The 21,037-nt window shown below is 39.3% G+C and overlaps 1 protein-coding gene across 1 annotated transcript in view; it reads right to left on the bottom strand.

Moving 5' to 3' along the window:
- Positions 1-377: 377 nt before the first annotated feature.
- Positions 378-21,037, bottom strand: part of STK31 (serine/threonine kinase 31) — a 67,093-nt gene continuing 46,433 nt past the window's right edge. Inside the window, exons 17-24 of the mRNA XM_043964918.1 lie at positions 20,276-20,356; positions 18,651-18,776; positions 16,719-16,844; positions 16,425-16,511; positions 14,371-14,520; positions 9,986-10,111; positions 5,242-5,310; positions 378-701 (exon numbers count right to left, since the gene is read on the bottom strand). Coding sequence (XP_043820853.1) covers positions 480-701; positions 5,242-5,310; positions 9,986-10,111; positions 14,371-14,520; positions 16,425-16,511; positions 16,719-16,844; positions 18,651-18,776; positions 20,276-20,356 — 987 coding nt within the window. The 3' untranslated portion in view covers positions 378-479. The remainder of the gene's footprint in view (positions 702-5,241; positions 5,311-9,985; positions 10,112-14,370; positions 14,521-16,424; positions 16,512-16,718; positions 16,845-18,650; positions 18,777-20,275; positions 20,357-21,037) is intronic.

The raw sequence follows: 21,037 nt of genomic DNA, 5'->3' as shown, positions 1-21,037 counted from the left end.
AGCCTCAGACACTTGACACTAAGTGTGTGACCCTGGGCAAGTCACTTAACCCTCACTGCCCCACCCCCCCAAAAATTTAAAAAGACAAATACAAAAAGAAATTAATTTAAATCTAAAAAACAATGCTCTTTTGTAACAACTTTGTCAAAATTTTAAATATATATAGATAATAAAAAAGAAATACAACCTCTTTTCAATGGCAGCAAGTTCCTAATTTGATGACTCAATTCCCCAAAGTGGTAATAGAATGGAAAATGTCTCTAATAATTCCAAATTCAGGAAAATTTCCAAATCATACAAAACAGTGTTCTGTTTATTCAAACATCTTTTATTTTTATATTCATATACATGAAAAATAGGACAACTTGTTATGGATCCTTCCAGAATTACATAGGTGTAACTGTTAACTTTTTAGTTCCTTTAATTCAAACTAAACAAATGAAAAAAGTAAACTCTGAGAAGCAAAAGGAAAAACTGTTTTACTGGTCAAAGTTGTCTTCACTGTTTCTGGCCTTTTCATCATACATATCCACATTCTCCTGCTCAAGTGCTCCCTTCTCTTCATATTCAGAATCTTTTTCTGGGTATGCAAATAATGTTATCTTCGGCAGTAAGAAACACTCAGCATTCAAGACCTGCTCAGCGGTCATTGAATTTCTACAGTAGATTAAACTGGATAGCAGGGTCTTGACATCATCATCCTGAAACAAAACAGAGTAATAAATAAAGGAGGGCCGACTCAAAGCAAAGAGCCCTGAAACACTTTACTCAGTGACATTGAGTGATAACCTACTTTCCCCCTAAATATTTTCATGAAACACAGAACTCGAGGTATTATTTATACTAAAGCCACAGACACATCCATCAAGTATGTTCACGGCCCAAAATAAAGACGGACATTTTAAAAGGGATAAAGATTCACTGCTGAATGACCTGAATAAAACAAAATTTCTGACCAGGTCCTCCTCTCATCCCCTCACACTCTCTCTCTCTCTCTCTCTCTCTCACACACACACACACACACACACACACTTTTTTCCTCCTTCAAACAAACAGTGGCCAATCCTCCAAGAAGCGAGACAGTCCAGCATTCAGACATTCCCTTATCAATGTCTCTCAGTTCAAGTCAGACATTCACCATTTTTCTCTTCCTATTTTGGGAGTTTCTCAAGATAATCCCATGCACTTTGCCAAATGTCATCCAGTCTATTCTCTTCCTCCTCTTCAATGCAAGGCCCATCTCATTATCCACCTTCTAAGTCTGTCCATCCAACTACAACAGACAATTTCTGACTCTCGCTTTGCCTGGGTCAACTGTGATGCCAATCTGTCTTGTGTGGTATTGTATCCACCCCTCTCTGGAAAGCCTGAGCTTGATGCAGTCAGCACATCTTCCACAAGGGAGAACAGAAGAACCTCCATGCTATGCCTTACTCTGACATGGAATAAACTCACCTCTGTATTTTCATCTATCAAGGAATCTCTTAGGCACCATTTTACAATTTTTTTAAAAAAAATAATAAGGAGCAGAGCAGTTTTAGTAATGGTAAGGTCTATGCTATGCCCAGAATAGGTGGTTGAAGTGGATCAGAGCTAAATATTCAAGGAGTTGAGTGAATGCAGAAAATGAGGTCAGTTACTGAAGTCATTAACACAGATAGAGGGACATGGATCTGTGTGGGAATGAAGATGATAAGAACAAAGAAGAGACAGATGCTAAAATTCATGTTGCACACACAGAATCAAAAGGATTTGTTTAAAATGTAGTAGAACTCAGGGCAGCTAGATGGCGCAGTGGTTAAAGCGCTGGCCCTGGATTCAGGAGAACCTGAGTTCAAATCCAGCCTCAGACACTTAACACTTACTAGCAGTGTGACCCTGGGCAAGTCACTTAACCCCCATTGCCCCGCAAAAACAAAAAACAAACACACACAAAAAATGTAGTAGAACTCTTCCAATGCCTATCAAATATTTTCTTTGTGCCAAGACCTATTCCAAAACTTAGAATCTTTGTACCTCTACACATGTAGTAAATGATTCTCAAGCTGGAGAACTGGACGGAAGGTTGAAAAACAAGTTTAATAATGAAATAAAGTTCTTAATTAAACATTGGTTTTTTATCTACTTTTCCTGTAGCTTTACAGATACAATTATAAAATGATGCTTAAGAAATGAGAATTTAAATAACTAGAGAGATCTTCATAGCTCATAAATGGGACAGGCCAGTATGGTCAAAATTAAATACTACCTAAATGACTTTATAGGATTACTGCCATAGTAAACAACAAACTAAGAACATACTTTATAAAACTAGACAAAATATTAGGAAAGTGTGTAAGAACAATAAAACCTAGAATCTCAGTGAAAATAATTTGAAAAGTAGGAATGGGGAGGAGGTATGAACCTCAAATAGAAACCATCAGAGCAATTTGGAACTGGTGAAAAAATAGAAAAGTAGGAAACCAGAATAGACAAAGAATTGGAAGTAATTAAACTCAGCAACCTAAAGCATGATAAATACACACACAAAAGTCCCTAAGAAAGAAGTACTTAATTGGAAGAATTTTGGTGAGAAAACTAGAAATCAGTTTGGCAGACATTTGGTTTAGATAAATATCATATACAATAAGCCACAATAAGCATGGATGTGACCTGAAACAAAAGAGATCCTCATACATTGAGGACTGGCTAAACAAACTTGGTGTATAAATGCAATATAATATTCCCATAGTATAAGAAAGAATGAATGTGATGAATACAGAGAAGCATTATAAGATTTTTAAGAATTAATACAAAGTAGGGGGCAGCTAGGTGGCGCAGTGGATAGAGCACCGGCCCTGGATTCAGGAGGACCTGAGTTCAAATCCAGCCTCAGACACTTGACACTCACTAGCTGTGTGACCCTGGGCAAGTCACTTAACCCTCATTGCCCCCACCCCCCCCCAAAAAAGAACTAATACAAAGTAAAGTGAGCAGAAGCTGGAAAATACTTTATAGGACTAGAACATGTAATTGGAAAGAAATGGAAAGAACAAAGAAACTAAAAATAAATGCTGTTAAATAATAATGACCCACTGAATACAGACCAAAGCTTACTATTTTTCACTTTTTCTACGTTTTTTTTTGGGGGGGGGTTTCAGTTTTCTTCTACAAAATAACTAATCTGGTAATATGTTTTAGATAACCGGACATATTTGACCAGAATATTAGATTGCTTACCATGGCGGGGGTAGAATTTAAAATTCAAAATTTTTTAATATTTTACATGTAATTGGTAAAAAATAAAATATTATTTTAAAAAACAAATTTAAAAATTATAATGACCAAGCTAGATCCTAAAGAAAAGATATAAAAAGACATTTATTTCTCCCTTCCCCTTTTTTGCAAATATGGGAGGAAGACTAGTGAGATAGAACACTGCAAATATCAGACTTTTCCCATGTGCTGATTAGTTTTGCCAAACACCTTTTTTCCCCTCTTTTTTCATCCTTTCTATTTATAAGGGATGATTTTCTGGAAGAAGAAGAAGAAGGGAGGGAGACACTGTAAAACATAGGTGATAGAAAATAAACAACAGATAACAATACAAATTCATTGGTAAAAAATTCAGAATCAAGGGAAGTATTAATAAATTTTTAACTTCCAAATTTGAATTCCCCAAAAGATGTTAAGTTTGCATTGCCAGGGTTCAGTCTTATTAAATTAGATCTATTTCCAACCACAAATTAAATCTCTCAACTTCAATCTTCCCTAGTTTCAAGTCATATTAATTCCATTCCTCCCTTGCCAAGAAAATGAGAAGCAATCCTAGCATACACAGAGGGTAGTGTATTATTTGTTGAAACCTACAAATACAAGAGAACAATATCTAGTAGCTCTGTATCATCATCCCATTAAGTCACTCCTCTCTTGACTATGATTTTTCTCCTCCCCAATATGGACAATGTTTCCATATTTTTGTTCTACTAATTTCAACTCACCTATTCAAGCAAAATTTACTGCTCCTGTTAACTGAACATATATATCTAATAGGGTCAAGAGCCAAAACCAGGAGATAAGAGAGTTGATGTGGAGAAAGCAAGATTTTGCCCCTCCTATTAAGCAGCTACGAAGCTACCATGTCCTTTCTCTAATTCAATCTAAATCCCCTAAAGATCATCAAGGGCTCATTCAACATTCAACTTGGAATAATACAATTCTCAGTAAAAATCACATCACCAAACTGCCAGGGTCATCACTGCCACTTCCCTGGGTATGAAGTAAAGCACCAGAGAGATTTTGATTTGCGTTTCCCTTATTTGAAGCATTCTTTCCTAGGGTTGTGAACCGTTGCATTTTTTTGGAGAACTGTTTTGTTCATAGCCTTTGATCATTTATCTATCGGGGAATGGCTTCTCATCTTATAATGGCTTCTCATCTGAGAGTCAGTGAGCAAATCCCTTACAGTAATACAATAATCACAAACTAAACAACTCTAGTGTCAGCTTATACACTAGAGAGAAAATGAAAAGTTTACATAATCATATACACAACAATAAAGGTCATTGCTTTGCAAGGATCGAACACAAAACCTTTCAGGAACTTTACTACCTACAAACTCACCAAATAATATTTGACTATAGATCAACATACTGAAAATAGAACTTCTGCCTGTGAATGAAAAAGGAAAATGCAGAACTGATGATACCCAAGTTCGACTTACATACAAATTTAATGATATTTGAATGTTATTATAACAGAGCATTTTCTTCAAGTATGTATAACCAATAGGAAAAACAAAATATGTAACATGTTTCCTTAAAGAGTGGTGAGAGAAAGCCTACATCATTAAGAACCATTTGCTACCTAAGATTCTCAGAAAGACTTCCCCTTTTTGGATGATTAATTCAAGGCATACAGAATTTAAAAGCAGCAAAAACCCAAAATGATCAGTCTTACATAACAAATAAAAAAGTCATCTCCCTTTCCAAATTTAGAGAAGTATTTGAAAGCTTAAAAAAGATCTTGGGGGCAGCTAGATGGTGCAGTGGTTAAAGCACCGGCCCTGAATTCAGGAGGACCTGAGTTCAAATCCGGCCTCAGACACTTGACACTTACTAGCTGTGTGACCCTGGGCAAGTCACTTAACCCCCATTGCCTACAAAAAAAAAATGATAGATATTTTCTGGTCAAATATTTAACATTTTAAAGATGAGCACTGGTATAAAATTAATCTAAGTCAAATACAAGAAGTTTACATACCAGGTGTAGTCCATCTACTTCAGGAAGTCCATCCTCATTTATTTCAAATTCTTGATTCTGCACACAAAGCTGTAAGATAAATAAAAATTCATTATAACTTTAGGAAGTAAAAATCCTTTAAGGCAGGAATAAGCTTTAATCACCTTTGCTTCCATGTGTTGAGAGAACAAAATTCACTTCAAGTACAGCTGCACCACAAGTTCACAATAAAGAAGAGATATTTTTTAATCCAACCCTTTCTCCCCCCAGTCAGATTTGTGCTAAAAAGGATTACTTTTACCAAGTTGGTTTCACTAATTGGCATAAGCATTTCACCCCATTATTTCAACAAAACTGTTAATGACAACTCTGGATAATCCCCATTTAATTCTCTCAATATGACTTCTTCCCACCATTATAGACCTTTTATCCAATATATCTATGGACTACCAACATTTTATTAGCCCAATAAAGATATAGAGATGAATATGTACTGTTCTCAAAAAATGTAGCTGTATCCTAAAGCTACATAAAAAGCACTTTAAATCTTTTGGTCTCCCCCAAAAAAAATCTTTGCAAGTTTCTCTGATGAAAGCCTAATAATACTCAACTTACATAAGGAATTGATACAAACTGTTATGAACAGGAGTCCATTTCCCAAATAATAAATGGCCAAAGGATATAAAGAGAATTTTTAAATGAAAAAAAAAACCAATATGTTGACAATCCTATAAAAAGGTGCTCTGAATCCTTAATAATTCAAGAAATACACATTTAAACAATTCTGAGGTTCTATCCCCCATCCCTCAGATTGTTAAAGAGAACAATAAAGGAAGATGACAAACAATGAGGGCAGAGGAAGGCTGTAAGCAAACAGACACACCCACCACTGTTAGTGGTGCAGGAACTAGTGTAGCCCTTCTGGAAAGCTTTCTGGCCCCAAAGTGACTCCATCCCTGTGCCTGGAAAAAAGGGAAAAGGGATCCCCATTCACAAAAAACTAGAAACTAAGGGAGTGCTCATCAATTGGGGAATGTCTGAATAAATCATGGTATGTAAAAGCAATGGGATGTTATTGTACTGTAAGAAATTTCAAAAAGGATGATTTGAAACTTGTAAAAAGATACATGAACTGATGTAGAATACAGAGAGCAGAAACTAAATAATAACCTATCCAATAATACTGCAAAGAACCAACTCTGAAAGACATAAGGACTCTGCTCCATGTCTATGAGACTGTGAGCACCCTGCAAGCAAGAACTTTTACCTCTCAAGGTGGGGTGGGAGCAGGGGGGTGGGCGAGGATCTGTGGTGTCCTATAGGGATATAAGAAACAGAAAATATCCAATTTAAAGGAAAAGAAACCAATGCAAAAAGTATAAGGTGGGCATGAGAAAGTTCAATAAATAATAAATATGGAACTTTGAAGAACTGGGGTAAAGGCTGTCATAGCACATATATGAGTGAAAGGGAAGATGGGCTGGTCATAAGCCAAGGGATATATGAGGTGGGGAACCTTCTCTAAGTCCCTGAAATCCCAAGATATGGGGAGGAAAAGGTGCCACCCAGGAATGAGGAACATCTGGGATTCTTCACTGTTTCATAGGCTGCCACGGCTAAGGAATTAACCACCAAAAGCCCAGTCTATTGCTGATGAGCATAAGACAAAATCTGCTCCCAGGAACCAACTCAAAGCCTTTACATCCTGGCAGAACCTGCCATAGTCTGTACTCTACTCAAACAGCCTTTGGATGACACGGGGTAACTCCACACCATGATGGGGTATCACAGTTAGAGTTGGCTAAAGAGGTGGTAAAGATAATTGATTTTGCTTCCACTCTTACAGCAGTAGTAGTCAATTTTATTTGTCTATATACAAGGCAAATGGGAAGAGCTGCCATGGTACATCAATAAATTTAAGTCATTCACAATGATGAAAAATAGCATCATGTCCTAAGGTGAACTAAATCTGCACCTCTGTTTTTTAGTACCAATTTTTAAAGTGTGGTATCCTACTTCCAACTTGGAAGCTTCCCTGCATCTCCTTAGTGTTTAAGATACTCCTCCTTCAATGTTCCTATGCCCATGCTTCATCATGGCCTGCAGGTGACAGTGGGATGTCTACCATTTAAGTGTAAGCCTGGAAATGTTTCATGAAGCCAGAAAGGCTGTGATGATAACAGGCTGTGCCTGGACCAGTTGCAGGACTTTGGAAAAGCTCAGCTCTTAGGAGTTCCCTGTAGGGACACCTCAAAGACAGTCTTTTAGTAAGCTGTGAGTAAGTTACAGTCCTTATCAATGTAGGGAGGACCCATACTGATAAATATCACAGATCCTCAAGTGAATAAATATTTCTTTCAAAATCATTAACACAATGTCCTGGACTTAAAATTAAATAATGGCTCACATTATTCAGTCTTTATTTCCTTTCTTCTCTAGAGACCGAACTGTGGCAGAAAAGGTATAAAAGTATAAAATGCCAGAATTCAAATTTCTGAAATGCATTCAAAGAAATGGTAGCAATGAGAAATACATTCCAGCACCTAAATTGAGAAGGTTTGGGTTTAATTGATAGGGTTCTGGTGTGACACTTTCTAGACAAATGGAAAACAAGAACTAGACCTTGTAAGTAGAGTGCTCCGTCTGCAGGGAATGGAGGAGGCTCTTCTGGGAGCCGTAACTTGGGTGAGCCTCTCGCTGCTGGTGTGTCCGCAGCAATGTCCTTTTTAAAGGACCCACGTCTTTTTCATTTAAGGATATCAAAAGGAAAAGTGGTGAGGCTATGGCATCACATTCCCTAACAAAGTGAATGTTACCCAGAGCAAGTGGCATTTTCTAATCTCTTCTTCTGGAAGCACCAGTTCAATGAACTCTCCAAACCCAAGGAATACCAACTAAGAACAGCCTCTCTGGGACATTCCTATTGCACTTCATCAAATCACGGAAACCAATTCCTCCTTTTGGGGGAAAAGTAGCAATAAGCCGAGGGGCAGAAGCCAAGAGAAAAAGAACTAAATTGATAAACAAGTACCGCCATCTCTCAGACTCAGACACTGATTAGAACGTGGACCCGAGGGAAAACTCCATGATGTACACATTAATCAGACCAAGAGACTCAAAGAAAGAAAGCTGAATCAGCTTTCAGAATACCGTCTCTAACAAGCACTTTTTAAATGAAGGACCAAACCCCACCCCCAGATCAGGGTGCTAAAGAATGGCCCCACTTGGGGTAACAGATATCCTCTGCAGAGAGGACATCATGAGGACATGCCTCGTCCTCTAAGAGACCCCAGGTTAATGTCAGCATTCACATAACACAGACTGCTTGGGCCATCTTCCCATCAAATGAGAAAACGTTAGCTGAACTGACAGAATTCTTAAGGAAGTGGCACAAACAACTAAGAGGAGAATCTAAGGCCATTTCCAATCCTCAGTCTACACCATGTCATGCTTCCAGAATGAAAAATCACCTTTTTATCCTTCATGCTGAACTACATATAAAATCCAGAGTACCTATATTTAAATAATAAAAAGACTGGTCTTGATCTGACCATTTCTGGTTCCTCCCTCATACATGTATGATACTTCAGAACTGCAATGTGGAACGTCACATCAAGACTTTTCCAAGGTATTGATCAGTTTTGCTAATTTTTTTCTCTTATTCTTTGTTTTTAACAAAATTATTTGTCATCACTCACGAGGGAAATAGAAGGAAATCTAAGCAAAAATAAATCAATAAAGGATATTTTTACTGCAGTGCTATAATGTATGTGATTTATAATTCACTTCTGAAGATTCCACATTGAAACTCAATTTCATTATTACCTCAAAAAAAGAAAACACTGAAGAGCGCCAGGATGGACAAAAAAGGTTTCACGTTCAACTTCACAAGGAGAAAATCTGAAGACCATCTCAACAACCACCTTCCCTGACACTAAAGGAACCATAAAAACAGACAGCAGCCTTCAGCCTGTTCCTCAAGTGTCAGTGGTTTGGGGCATCCTCTGGGTGAGCACCCCACTGTTGGGCACAAAGTGGAGGCTGTCTCTCTAGAGCTGCCTGAAGGATATCTCTGGTCATCCGAGCACAGCTCTCAGGCACACCGTGACATGCGCCTCCTGTTCAGATTGGGGAGGGAGTCATAAGGGACATTCTCCCAAGAGCGTTATTACTGCTTCAAGCAGGAAGGCCACTCCACACCCTGCTGAAAATGGTTTAAAAGAAGCACCCGAACCAACATGCCCCCCAGCCCCAGGTGTGACTGCCTTTGAAAGATGTAAAAGGCGAGAATTGCTTTTGCGTGCCTCCCATTTGACAAGGAGAACCGAAGGTTAGCCCGGGGAGCTAAATCGCCAAGGCCCTGGCAGAAGGGCCACACCAATGGCTCCGTGGGGAATGAGGAACTTGGCCAGACCGTCCTTGATTCTGATCACAGGCAGAACACAACCAGGGCAATACCTTATGTATAAAGACTTCTCTGTGAAGTGAAGGGTCAAGTGACACTGTGTGCAGGGGTGAGGCAGACAATGGGAAAACAGGAAGAGATGGGGCAGGGGACAAGGAAACCCAAAACAGGGTCACTTATGAAAAACTCATTTTCCAGCAGAAACCCCAGGGTTTTCTACCTGGAGAAGGGAGTTTACAGCAGAACAAGCTTGGAAGAAAAACTGGCTTTTCAAATAAAGCACACCTTCTTGGTCACTGCTAAATCTTCACATACAGAAAAAACTGTCATCATTCAAGATTTCAATAAGAAACAACATACCCACAACAAAAGACAGCCATAAGCATACAAGTCTGAAGATGGAGAAGCTGGCTGCCCCAGTTTCAATTCCGGCGACATTAGGTTCAAGCCACCAATTACCACGGAATTCATAGTGGCACGCTGGCTCTGCACAGAAGACAAGGCACACATTTTTAAAGCAGCATAAAGTTGAAAGTTGCTTTTTACTCACTATTTTCCACTCATCTACATTCCGTCTTTTTATACTCAAAAATTACTATATTTTAATTTTATGCCCTTAAAATCCCTTTTGATTACTTAATCTTTAAACCAGTCCCACAAAATTAAGAACTCACCAATAAGTTTCAGATATACATTCATTGTTAACACTACTTTTTGACTCAAAACATTTAGGCAGAAATTTTATTTTCTAACAAACTTCAGAGAGGCATCATTTATTAAGGGGTAGAACGACCCCTGGAGTCAAAAGTCAAATCCTCACTCGGTCACATACTAGCTGTGATGGCCCTTGCCAAGTGACTCCACATCTCAGGGCCCCAGCAATGCCCTCCCAAGAAAGAGTCCAGAGACCAGGTGCTATCAGCATTCCCGAAGGAAAGGAGGGAAGATGGGAGTTCCCTTACCATGATGAAATGACAAGTACAAACCAAAAACAAGCAGGCCAACAGGCCCTCCCAGGTCAAGGAGAGCTTGTGTATCCTAAACAAAGTCACTTCTCATCTTAATCTCTAACAACACTGAAATAAATGGCAGTTGGACATGGGAGTTGTTCTGCTAAAGACAATGATGAATGTGTCACTTTGCAAAATAACATCACTTGTGTCAAGGCCAGGACCTGAATCAGAAGGCCAAGGTTATACTCTCTCTATGATACCATCCCAGCACCTGGCACACATTAGGCACTTAGTAATAAATACGGACACCATCCCAAGCTCCACTTCTACTAAAGGCATCTCTTGTTTTTAATACAAATCATTAATCTGATTTTGAAATTTTTAATCATTTGAACAAAGATTGAAGTCTTGCACTGTGATCTATGGAAATCAAATGGAAACAACATTATGGAAGGAATAAGCTGACATGATCTAGAGGAGCTCTTTTTTAATAGATCAAATTCCTCCAATTACTCCTCATAATAGAAGGCAGCATTTATGCAGTGCTATGAGGCTTGTGACCATGTGCCACGTTTCCTCACTTGATTAATGAATGAAGTACAAAACCTATTAGCTCACTATCATGCATACTTGGAAAAGAGAACGACATCTTGGTAAAATAACAAACATAGCTCAGACCAGTCTGACTCTGCAGTTTATTTGGTCATTGTTTAGTATGTACTATATCATAACACTACACCTACATTGAGGGCCCTTCTTTCAACCTCCCATGAACCAGAGCACATTCTATTAACAACTGTTAGAAATCACTTGCAGCCTCTGGAGATAAAAGATTCCTAGTCTTTGGGGCAACACTAGAGCAAAGAAAGAAATTTTTCTTTCAAAAATCTGAGGTTTTCCCCGGAAAGACCTACATGAACTGAAGCAGAGTGAAATGTACTGTACACAAAATAACAGCAACAGTGTAAGATGATCTGCTGGGAAGCGTGTGGTTATTTTCAGCAAGGCAATGATCCAACATAACCCTGAAGGACTTAGGAAAATTGCAACCCATCTACAAAGAAAGAACTGATAGTATCTGAAAACAGATGGAAACACATTTTTTAATTTTTTTTCCTCTTTGACAATTCCTTAATCTGAATTAAGTTTTTGGTTTTTTGACTGTTTTCTCTCACAACCTAGCTAATGTGGGAATGTTTTCCATGACTACTCATGTATAACTTATTTCCAATTGCTTGAGTTCTTGTGGGTGGGGGATGGGAAGGGAGGGAGAGAGGAAGAGAAGTTGGAACACAAAGTTTTAAAAAATGTTAAAATTTGTTTTTACATATATTTTGGAAAATAAAATTCTATTCAATCCAAAAAAAATCTGAGGTTTTCAATGTGAACCAAAATGAAAGTAGAACATACCCTCCACTCTGTCAAGTTAACTTCAATTAAGCTAAACACTTGATCATTTAAAGTTATTTCCTGAGTGCTTACTATGTACACAGCACTGAAAATGGAAGTATAGATGACTCCAGGATTTGGAGTCAGGAGACAGGATTTGAGAAGGGCACAGCTTCCAGAAGTAGGGAAGTACTAAGCCCACAGTCTCCTGCCCTCATCAAGCCTCATCTGGAGTGCTGGATGGATTCAGTTCGAGGAAGCATGATTTATTAGGATATTGACCAGCTGGGGAGGGTCCAAAGGTGAAATATTAGGGTCAATTAAAGAAAATGGGACTGTTTAGCCTGGAGGAAAAAAAAGACCGTGGGGAGGGGGGAGCATGCTCAGGGATGAGCAGAACTAGGAGAAAGGGAAGAAGTGGCAAAGAGGACAGCTGAGGCGCAGTGTCAGGAAGACTTGCTAACAGGTCGAGCTGCTCCAGATCTTGGCCGTCCAGAGAAGAGATGAGGAGTTCCCTCTCCTCAGAAGGCTTCACGCAAAGGCCACGTGAGCACTCGTCTGGTTGCTCTAAGTGGGAGTTGGAATGATTGGAGGCCAAGGCCCTGTCCAACTCTGCAGTTCTGTCATTCTGGGAAACACTGGATCCAAGTCATTGGGCAGCTCTATGACTATCCTGATTTCCTCATGCAAAATGTAAACAGCAGGACCTGCGTCGCCTACCTCGTGGTATTGAAAGGAAAAACGCTTTGCAAACCCTAAAGCACTCTATAAATGAGGTATCATAAAGACAACTCAAATATTAGAAAAAATGGGAAATGTGGATAACATCATCACAGAAACACACAGATTCCCCCCCACACCCCCTTCCTAACCAAAATCACTCACTCTGACCAGAACTTTTCTCATTTTCCTGTATGGCCAGCCTGGCCTTCCCTCCCTGCCCAGTCTGCCCCCTGGGGACATGCACTGAAATGTCCATGAGATGTCTGTAAGCAGACAATGGGACAAGTGCTCGAGATCACTTCAGGCATCCCTGGGGAAGGGTCCATAAGCAAAAGGTTTTTATGATGGTTCTGTCATTAGAGTACATTTTTTAAAAAAATATCAAGCTTTTGTTGTCAGTAGCTAGCCTAACCTATGACCTATATATTTTTATTTTAAACTCGTAACTCAATTTTTGAGATACCCTTGGTTTTTTTGAAATATTAACTTGCTAAATTGAATATCTGAGCAAATCTGGTTTATGTCCATTTTTTGCATAATCTGGCATTTGACCAAAAAGACAGAGAGAGATTTTCATTTGTCTGTTCATTTTGTGGAACACAATATAAAAATCTCTCTCCAGCTTTGTACAGATAACAAACATTACTTTATGATTTGAGGGTGACCACATGAAAACTAGCTACCATTATAATCCATGATGCACAACAGGGAATATTTTTCCTTCTACTTTTTGCAAATGAACCCTTCAACAAAACACTAACAGCACCAGGGAAGGACAATGGCAGGAAGTCCACCCTTTCGGCTGATTGGCCTTAGCTGTATTTCTACAGATGGTTTGCCCTGCTAAGCAGACAGCCAAGGGAGCCCATAAATTTCTCCAACTAAAAAATCATCTTCATTAACTCTGTACCTATTATGAATGGCAACCCTCAAGGCACCTACTACCAGTCAATGCCAATCTTCTACTTCTGTGCATTCCTACAAGCCATGCCCCAGGCCTAGAGTGTATACCACTCTGTGAAGCTTTCCTGAGACAAGCCAAGGGACTAACACTCCACTGGTCTTCCTAAAATTCAAGTAGCCTTGGCTGGATCTTTCCCTTGCCCTCTTTACCCCCTACACTGCATCCTACTGATGTCTGTGTTACTGCATCCCTCCAAGAAGCTCTAAGTTACTGGAGGACAGGAATGGGCTGATTTCTTGCTTGGTATTCCAGACAATCAGCAAAGTGCTTTACACACAAGCATCACCTGAAAAACTGACTTGGTTCATCATGTCCTTAGCTTCCACGGTGCTAGGAAATCTCACGGCACTACCCATGACGAATGTTTCCATAAACATGTCTTGATTATGGTGAGACTGTGCAAACATATTCGACTGTAAGGTCTTGTTTCTTTCTCTGTGTTTGTACCCCTAGAGCCTAGTACAGTGTCCAACATGTAGCAGGCCCTGAATAAATGCTGCATGACTGAGTGACATCAAGGCTGCATAAAAACTAGTACTAGTGATGGAAAGATCTGTCTACAAACACTCCTTAACCCTCCATTCTACCCACATACCTTAGCCCAACGTCCATAAGCCCGTGTTTTAAATGTACACTGGAGATCAGGACTACCCCCGATAACAGAGTACTCACATTCAAGGAATTCAAACAACCAACCCCGACACTAGGCTTTTTACCACAGATTTGGTGAAGTCAAAATCTCCCACAATTCCTCGTTCTCGGTTCAAAACAAATATGTTGTTATGATGCAGCGATCCATGGATGATGTTAGCTTTATGCAAAGTATGAAGGCCATGTGCAGCACCCTTCATGACCTTTAAAGCTTCCTACAGTGTAACAACAAAGAAAAAATCAAAAAATGGTCAATGCAGTCTGCTCCTGGACCTTCTAAGCATATCGGGGGCTGAATTCCCCATAAAGAAGCCCCTCTCAAAAACCATGATGATTTCTCCACAGTGACTGGTAAGAGGCCAGATTCAGTTCTAGATGTAAAATTGAAGAGTTTAACACTTTCCTGTTTTTCCAAGAAAGTAAACCACCCAAAGCCCCTTGATAGATGTTCCATTTAGTCATTATTTCAATGATAACTACTTAGGACCAGAAGATCAAATTTAAACTGATGTTATGAGAGAGGAGGAATGGAAAACAATAAATAGTGGAAAGGCAGGAATTCTACTTCAGACTATGTACTTCAATCCAAATAACTCAATGTTTTAAAGTCATGAAAAGATGGAAAGAAAGGAAGACTTGTTCTCTATGGTAGAAAAAAAGTTATAAAATGGAAGAAGCTGTAAGAGAACATGGATGACTATGACTACTCAAAAAAGGGGTTTTCTAAAATAAAAAGCAATGCTTTCTTTTGTTTGCTTTTTTAGTGAGGCAACTGGAGTTAAGTGACTTGCCCAGGGTCACACAGCTTGTAAGGGTCAAGTGTCTGAGGCCACATTTGAACTCAGGTCCTCCTGAATCCAGGACCAGTGCTCTTCCCACTGTGCCACCTAGCTGCCCCCAAAAAGTAATGTTTAAAAAAAGAACAGGTTAGGGAAAAAAATTGGAATAAATACCCGTGATAAATATACCTGATAAAAATCTGACATCCAGAACCAAAAGAATAATAATCATTCCCCAATGGAAAAATGGTTAAAATAGACAAAGAAAGTAATTTTCAAAGGAAAATAGACAAACTTAATTAATTGAAATGCAATTCAAACTCTAACAAATGGAAAATTCATATTAATAAAACTTTAAGGCATTACCCAACACCACGCAAATTGGCCCCCAAACCCTAAAAACAATTATATTCAACAGGTACAGGGGCTAAGAGGAAAAAAGTACTCTATTACATTGTTGGTAAGAGTATGAATTGATGTGAGATTTGGAGGGGAGAGAGATGGCAATACAGCTAGTTTTAAAAACCAATAATGCTTTTTGATTTGTGTTTGACTCCAAGGACTACACCGCAAGGATATTATTAAAAATGAATATATATAGACCTATATGTACAAGGGGACAGCTAGGTGGCACAGTGGAGAGAGCACAGGGCTTGCAGTCAGGAAGATTCCTGAACTCTTCCAAAGTTCAAATCTAGCCTCAGATACACTTACTAATGGGGTACATTTCTGAGCAAGTCACTTGACCCTATTTGCCTCAGTTTCCTTATCTGTAAAATGAGCTGGAGAAGGAAATAGCAAAGCACTCCAGTATCTTTGCCCAAAAACACCCCAAATGTGGTCACAGTCAGACATGACTAAAACAACTAAACAATAACAACGAATATGCGTAAAAGACTTCTGTTTGGAAATATTTATAATTCTTTTATTTTAGAGTGGTAGAAACTACTTATATGCTGAATAAATGGTAGTATACTGATGTAAACAAATACTATTGCTTCATAAAAATATGAAATATGAAAAGGCATACAAAGTGACACAAAGTATAAATACTGAAATTAGAACAGACAAATTACCTACAACTACAGAAAAAATAGCCAATGAACAGAAAAAAAGGAACAGAAAAGGATACAGTGCAAATAAACTATGTTCCACTATATTATATATACAAGACACAGTACAATATTCAGGGAATAAGCAAATTGGGTACTTAAGAAATACATGTTCCTCATAAGGCCTTTGTTGAAAGTGGAAATTTTCAAGAAATACAGCATTTGTAAAGAGAGAAAGGTTCATAAGCTTCTGAATTAGATGCCAGAGCCCACTGTTGCACTACTTACTTCTGCGGACAAAGGTGTGCTGGCCTGAACAGCACCCAGACTTGCCCTAGGGTAATAGGGGACCATCAGATAAGCCAAAGGGTCAGACTAGGAGCAAAAAGGAGAGACAACATGACTCAAGAGTGACAATGAAGCTGACAAAACGTTAAAGTAAGTAATTGACTTTCTAGCATGTTAACAGGAATAACTATTGCCAATGAAATCTGAAATAGTCCATTTATACTAAAGAAAATCTTTCCTAGGTTTCAAAAAGTAAAAACATTCACAAACTAAACTTGAAAACCTGTAATTTACCTTACACAGAAAGAGGAACATCAAGGGTAACAATCCCGACTCTTCCTTAGACTCTCTCCAAGCCTTGTGGTACTGGGCCGCTCTCTGGATCACTGTGGCCTCTGTGTCCGTATCAACCGAATAGCCCTAGAGCCAAGAGACAAGGCTACTGTGGCACAGTGGGGAGACAGCTGACCTGGGTGACAGAAGACCACCATCCACACTCCTCTGTTACTTACTACTAACAAGAGCTAACGGTTTGGAACAAGAGGAGAAGGAACCTTGGTCAAGTCATTTCGCTGCCATAGGCTTCAGTCTCCTTAGCTATAAAACCTGGAGAATATTATTCACAATTTTTTAAAAAAGCAACTTTTTATCAAAATTTTCTGATACAGGTTTGGTATCCAAGACATATAAATGATTAACAAAAATATCTAAAACAAAAAGTCATTCATTCTCCACTAGGTAAGCAGTCAAGAGGATATGAACAAACAATTCTCAAAAGAATTTTAAACTATTAACAACTAAAAGAATGCTCCAAATCACTAATAAGGGAAATGCAAATCAAAAGGACCCTGAGGCTTCACCTGACACCCTGAAAATTATTCAAGATGCCAAAAGATGGGAACAGCCAATGTTGTGTGTTGTGCAAAGACAGGTGAGGCAGCCCAGAGCTGTGAAGGGGTACAACCATTCTGGAAAGCAATTTGGAATTATACAAAGTTATTAAAATGTCAATGCCCTACAACCCAAAGATTCCATTACTAGGCTTATTCCCCAAGGAGACCAATGATCAAAAAAAAAAAAAAGAAGATGAAAGTCCCCACACAGAACTAAATCTTTATTTTAACACTTTTTATGAGAGCAAACAATTGGAAACCAAGCAGATGCCCATCAAATGGGCAATGGCTAAACACACTGTGGTCGATGAGCATAATGGAATGTGACTGAGCTGTAAGAAATAACATGCATGATAAAGACAGAGAAACATGGAACGGTCTATATGAACTGATGCAAGGTGAATTCGGCAGAGCCAAGAAAACCAGATACAAATGACCACAACAATGCAAATGGAAAGAACAAGAAAAAAGTCAAGTGTGAAAGTTGGCAAACTTGTCCAGAACACACACAGTTCAAAACAAGAAGTTTAAGATGACACTCCCACCCCACCCTGGGCAGAGGGGGAAGAGGCACTCTGCACATATTTTCAAATTTTCTTCCTTTTTTCTCTTTAAAAAAAATACTATTTATTATATGAGATGGCTGTCTAGGAGGTGGAAGAAAAAAAACAAAGGACATCAATAACTTATTTAAAAACAAAAAAGAAACTAGAATTACCGACCTCACCTGATTGCTGTGAGAATCAAATAAGATGACATGGCACAGAGCAGTCACTTAATAAATGCTTGTTGCTGACATGTAAAACATTAAATGACTATTATCGCACTAAAATGGCAATATGAAATGTACTAAAGACAGCAGTGCTTCTATTTGAGTTAAGGAAGTGACACTGCAAAACACCTTATTTTCAAATGTATAAATATTTCATTGCAATTTCTTTAAAATGCTTGGTTTTATCTGATTATCAGGTTAACAGGTTCCTATATGAGGTACTTTCAGGAGGAGCAAGGAAAGTCTAACAGCAAAATATAGTAAGTAATAATCTTAGTTAAGCCTAACCGTAAGAAAAGCAGGGACTCTGATTCACAGAAGTCACCAGGAGTATACAATATACACACACACACACACACACACACACACACACAAAATCTCTTGGCTAAGGAAAAAAATCCGTCCCTTAAGAGAACATAGGAGAAAAGGATAGATAATTCTAATCATAAACATATTCTTCCAAGGAAAATCTCCCTTACTTTGAGGTTGCTTAAAAGGGTCCCCACCCCCACCCCAATTTGATTCCAGAAGCCTCCATTAGCCACAAGAACCAAGACTGACCTTCAGAAGAACCTTCTGCCCGTCCACTTCAGAACACACCAGAGGACGCTTGCTGCTAAGCTCCTTCATGGGCTCAGCATCCAAAAGGTCCCGTTCCAGGCTAACAGTGAAAATTCCTCCAGAGTTCTGAGTAACACATGTGGTTTTTTTTATCATTAACCAAAGATACTTATACAAAGCACTAGGCAAAATAAAGCTTTCCTGCCCTTTAACATTCGAAGGTTATTTTGTCCTGGATTATTGGTTGGTGTAGAAATGACCCCTGCTGCAGGGGCTGGTAAGACCATGTTCTCCAAAGCTGTTGGCCTCATGCCCCAGAACCCCCTGAATCAAGAGGTTCTGGCTCAGTTGTCAGGCTTGTACCTCCACTCCCTTCTCCCTGGAGCTGGCAAAGAGCCTTTCCTAAAGCTGACCAGGCCTGGCCATGTTCCTCCTCTACTTCAGACATGTCAGTGACAGCCCATTGTTTCTAGAATTAGCTACAAACTGGCATTTAAAGTCCTTTATAATCTGGTACTACTCACCCCCCTTCCTGCATTCCTCAGTCCAGACAAACTAACTTGGCTGTTCTCCAACAAGCCACTGCATCTTCATGTCTCCCATGTCTGGAATGCTCTTCCTCTGTATTTTTGCATCTTGAAGAATCGTAATCTTTCTTCAAAGCTCGGCTCAAATGCTGCTTCCTACAGGAGGCCTAGCCTGAACTGCAAGTGTACTATATATCTGCCTGTCCACACACGTTATTGGCTTCTCTAAGTACATTCTGCTTTCTTCTCCATAAACTGCCGAGTTCCTTTATCAAAGGGATGGCTCTCCCCATCCCCTATGTCAAACATAGCCCCCGTACACAGCAGGTGCTGGGCAAGCACTTGTTGGACAAATGACTAAAATTAAACATCTATCCAGTGACAAGTGGTCATCCAGGAGCTGTGGGAAGCCTCACACCCTTTGGGACAGGGCTCCCATGGGGGCCTCCCTTTCAGAGACCTGAGACGAGAATCTTTTTTGGATTGACTAAATGTTTTCTGTGGTGTAAAGTGACTTATTAAACACACATACACACTGCTTCAAGATCCAGATACACCAAATGGATGAGTGAGACCAAGCTGAAAAGCCCCGGGTGCAATGGCACCCGCCATATGGGGGTCCTGGTGCCTATCACTCCCTCGGTCAGGAGCAAGATTCACCTGCCAACCTCTAACTCCCTCAAAGACGCAAAAGCTACCTAACGAGCTGGCTACATCAAAGAAAGCTGAGGAAAAAGTGCTTTTGCTGGGGATCTGTTCACGGCATCATCCTTCGCCCCTCTCCTGAACTCAGGTCTGCCCCGCCTCCCTGCTCCCCCGATGCCCTGTTGGGAAGTACCTCAGCTGGTGGTGCTCCTTTCTAATGAGCCTGGTGGCAGGGCCACCCACAAAGGCCAATGCTGACAAGCACCCCTCGGGCACCAGGCCTTGGGAGTCAGACAGGGAACAGCCGTCACGTTATTACTTTATTTAAGAACTCTGAATATGGGAACCCAACAACTGCTGAGTGAAACTCTTCTTTGCAGTGAAAATTGAAGATACCAAAAATCTTCATTTTTCTGGACATTTCCTTCAGATTTCACTGTCACCAAAACTTACCATGTATTTAAGTATTCCTGCTTCTGGGTGAAGAAGAGGTAGCTCAGGGAACCACTTCTGCACCAAACTAGTTAGCTTCTCCTAAAATGAAAACAACTAGGCATTACTGAAGAAAATATATTCTTTGTTTAGTCAATATTTTTCTTCAGAAACATCTATTTTACTGTCTGTCTTCAATTCAAAAGTTTGAAAGCTTTATTTTAATCGTATACATAGCCATTAAAGATTTTCAATAACTAATTTCAGACTTTTACTTAAAGAAATATTAGAACAGGAACTAAAAATGAATGTCCCTTCCCTGTCCAGACCCAATCTTTACAAGTGAAAAGAACTACTTTTGCTTTCTTGGGGAAATCTTTATGTAGTTATGCAGGGAAAGCCCAGTTACTAAAGGCTCCAATCCACAACCCAAAACAGAAATAAGAACTTCAATATTTCTACTGGATTGATAAGAGTTTTAAGATAATTAGCATAGCTTGCTCCATGTGACAAAAACATCACAACCTACATGTAATTGTGAGAAAGGTACTAAAGTCAATGTGTAAATTGAAGGATTTCTGCCCAAAGAATTGCACTCATGAACAAATTTTCTGAATCCTTGTCCAGTCCTTGGCTGTCTGTTGGAAGGAGAGCCTATACTGTTAACTGAGTTAAGAACAGATTCCTAAGTGACACAAGTAAATCTAACAATTATACATGATGTGAGGCCACATGCTGCTTTTCCTTAGACCTCCTTTTGTCTTCCCAGCATCTAATGGACAC

Source organism: Dromiciops gliroides, chromosome 5, assembly GCF_019393635.1.
Source record: "Dromiciops gliroides isolate mDroGli1 chromosome 5, mDroGli1.pri, whole genome shotgun sequence".
NCBI lineage: Eukaryota > Metazoa > Chordata > Mammalia > Microbiotheria > Microbiotheriidae > Dromiciops > Dromiciops gliroides.
The sequence above is the reverse complement of the archived record's forward strand: the minus strand, read 5'-3'. Positions and strand labels throughout refer to the sequence as shown.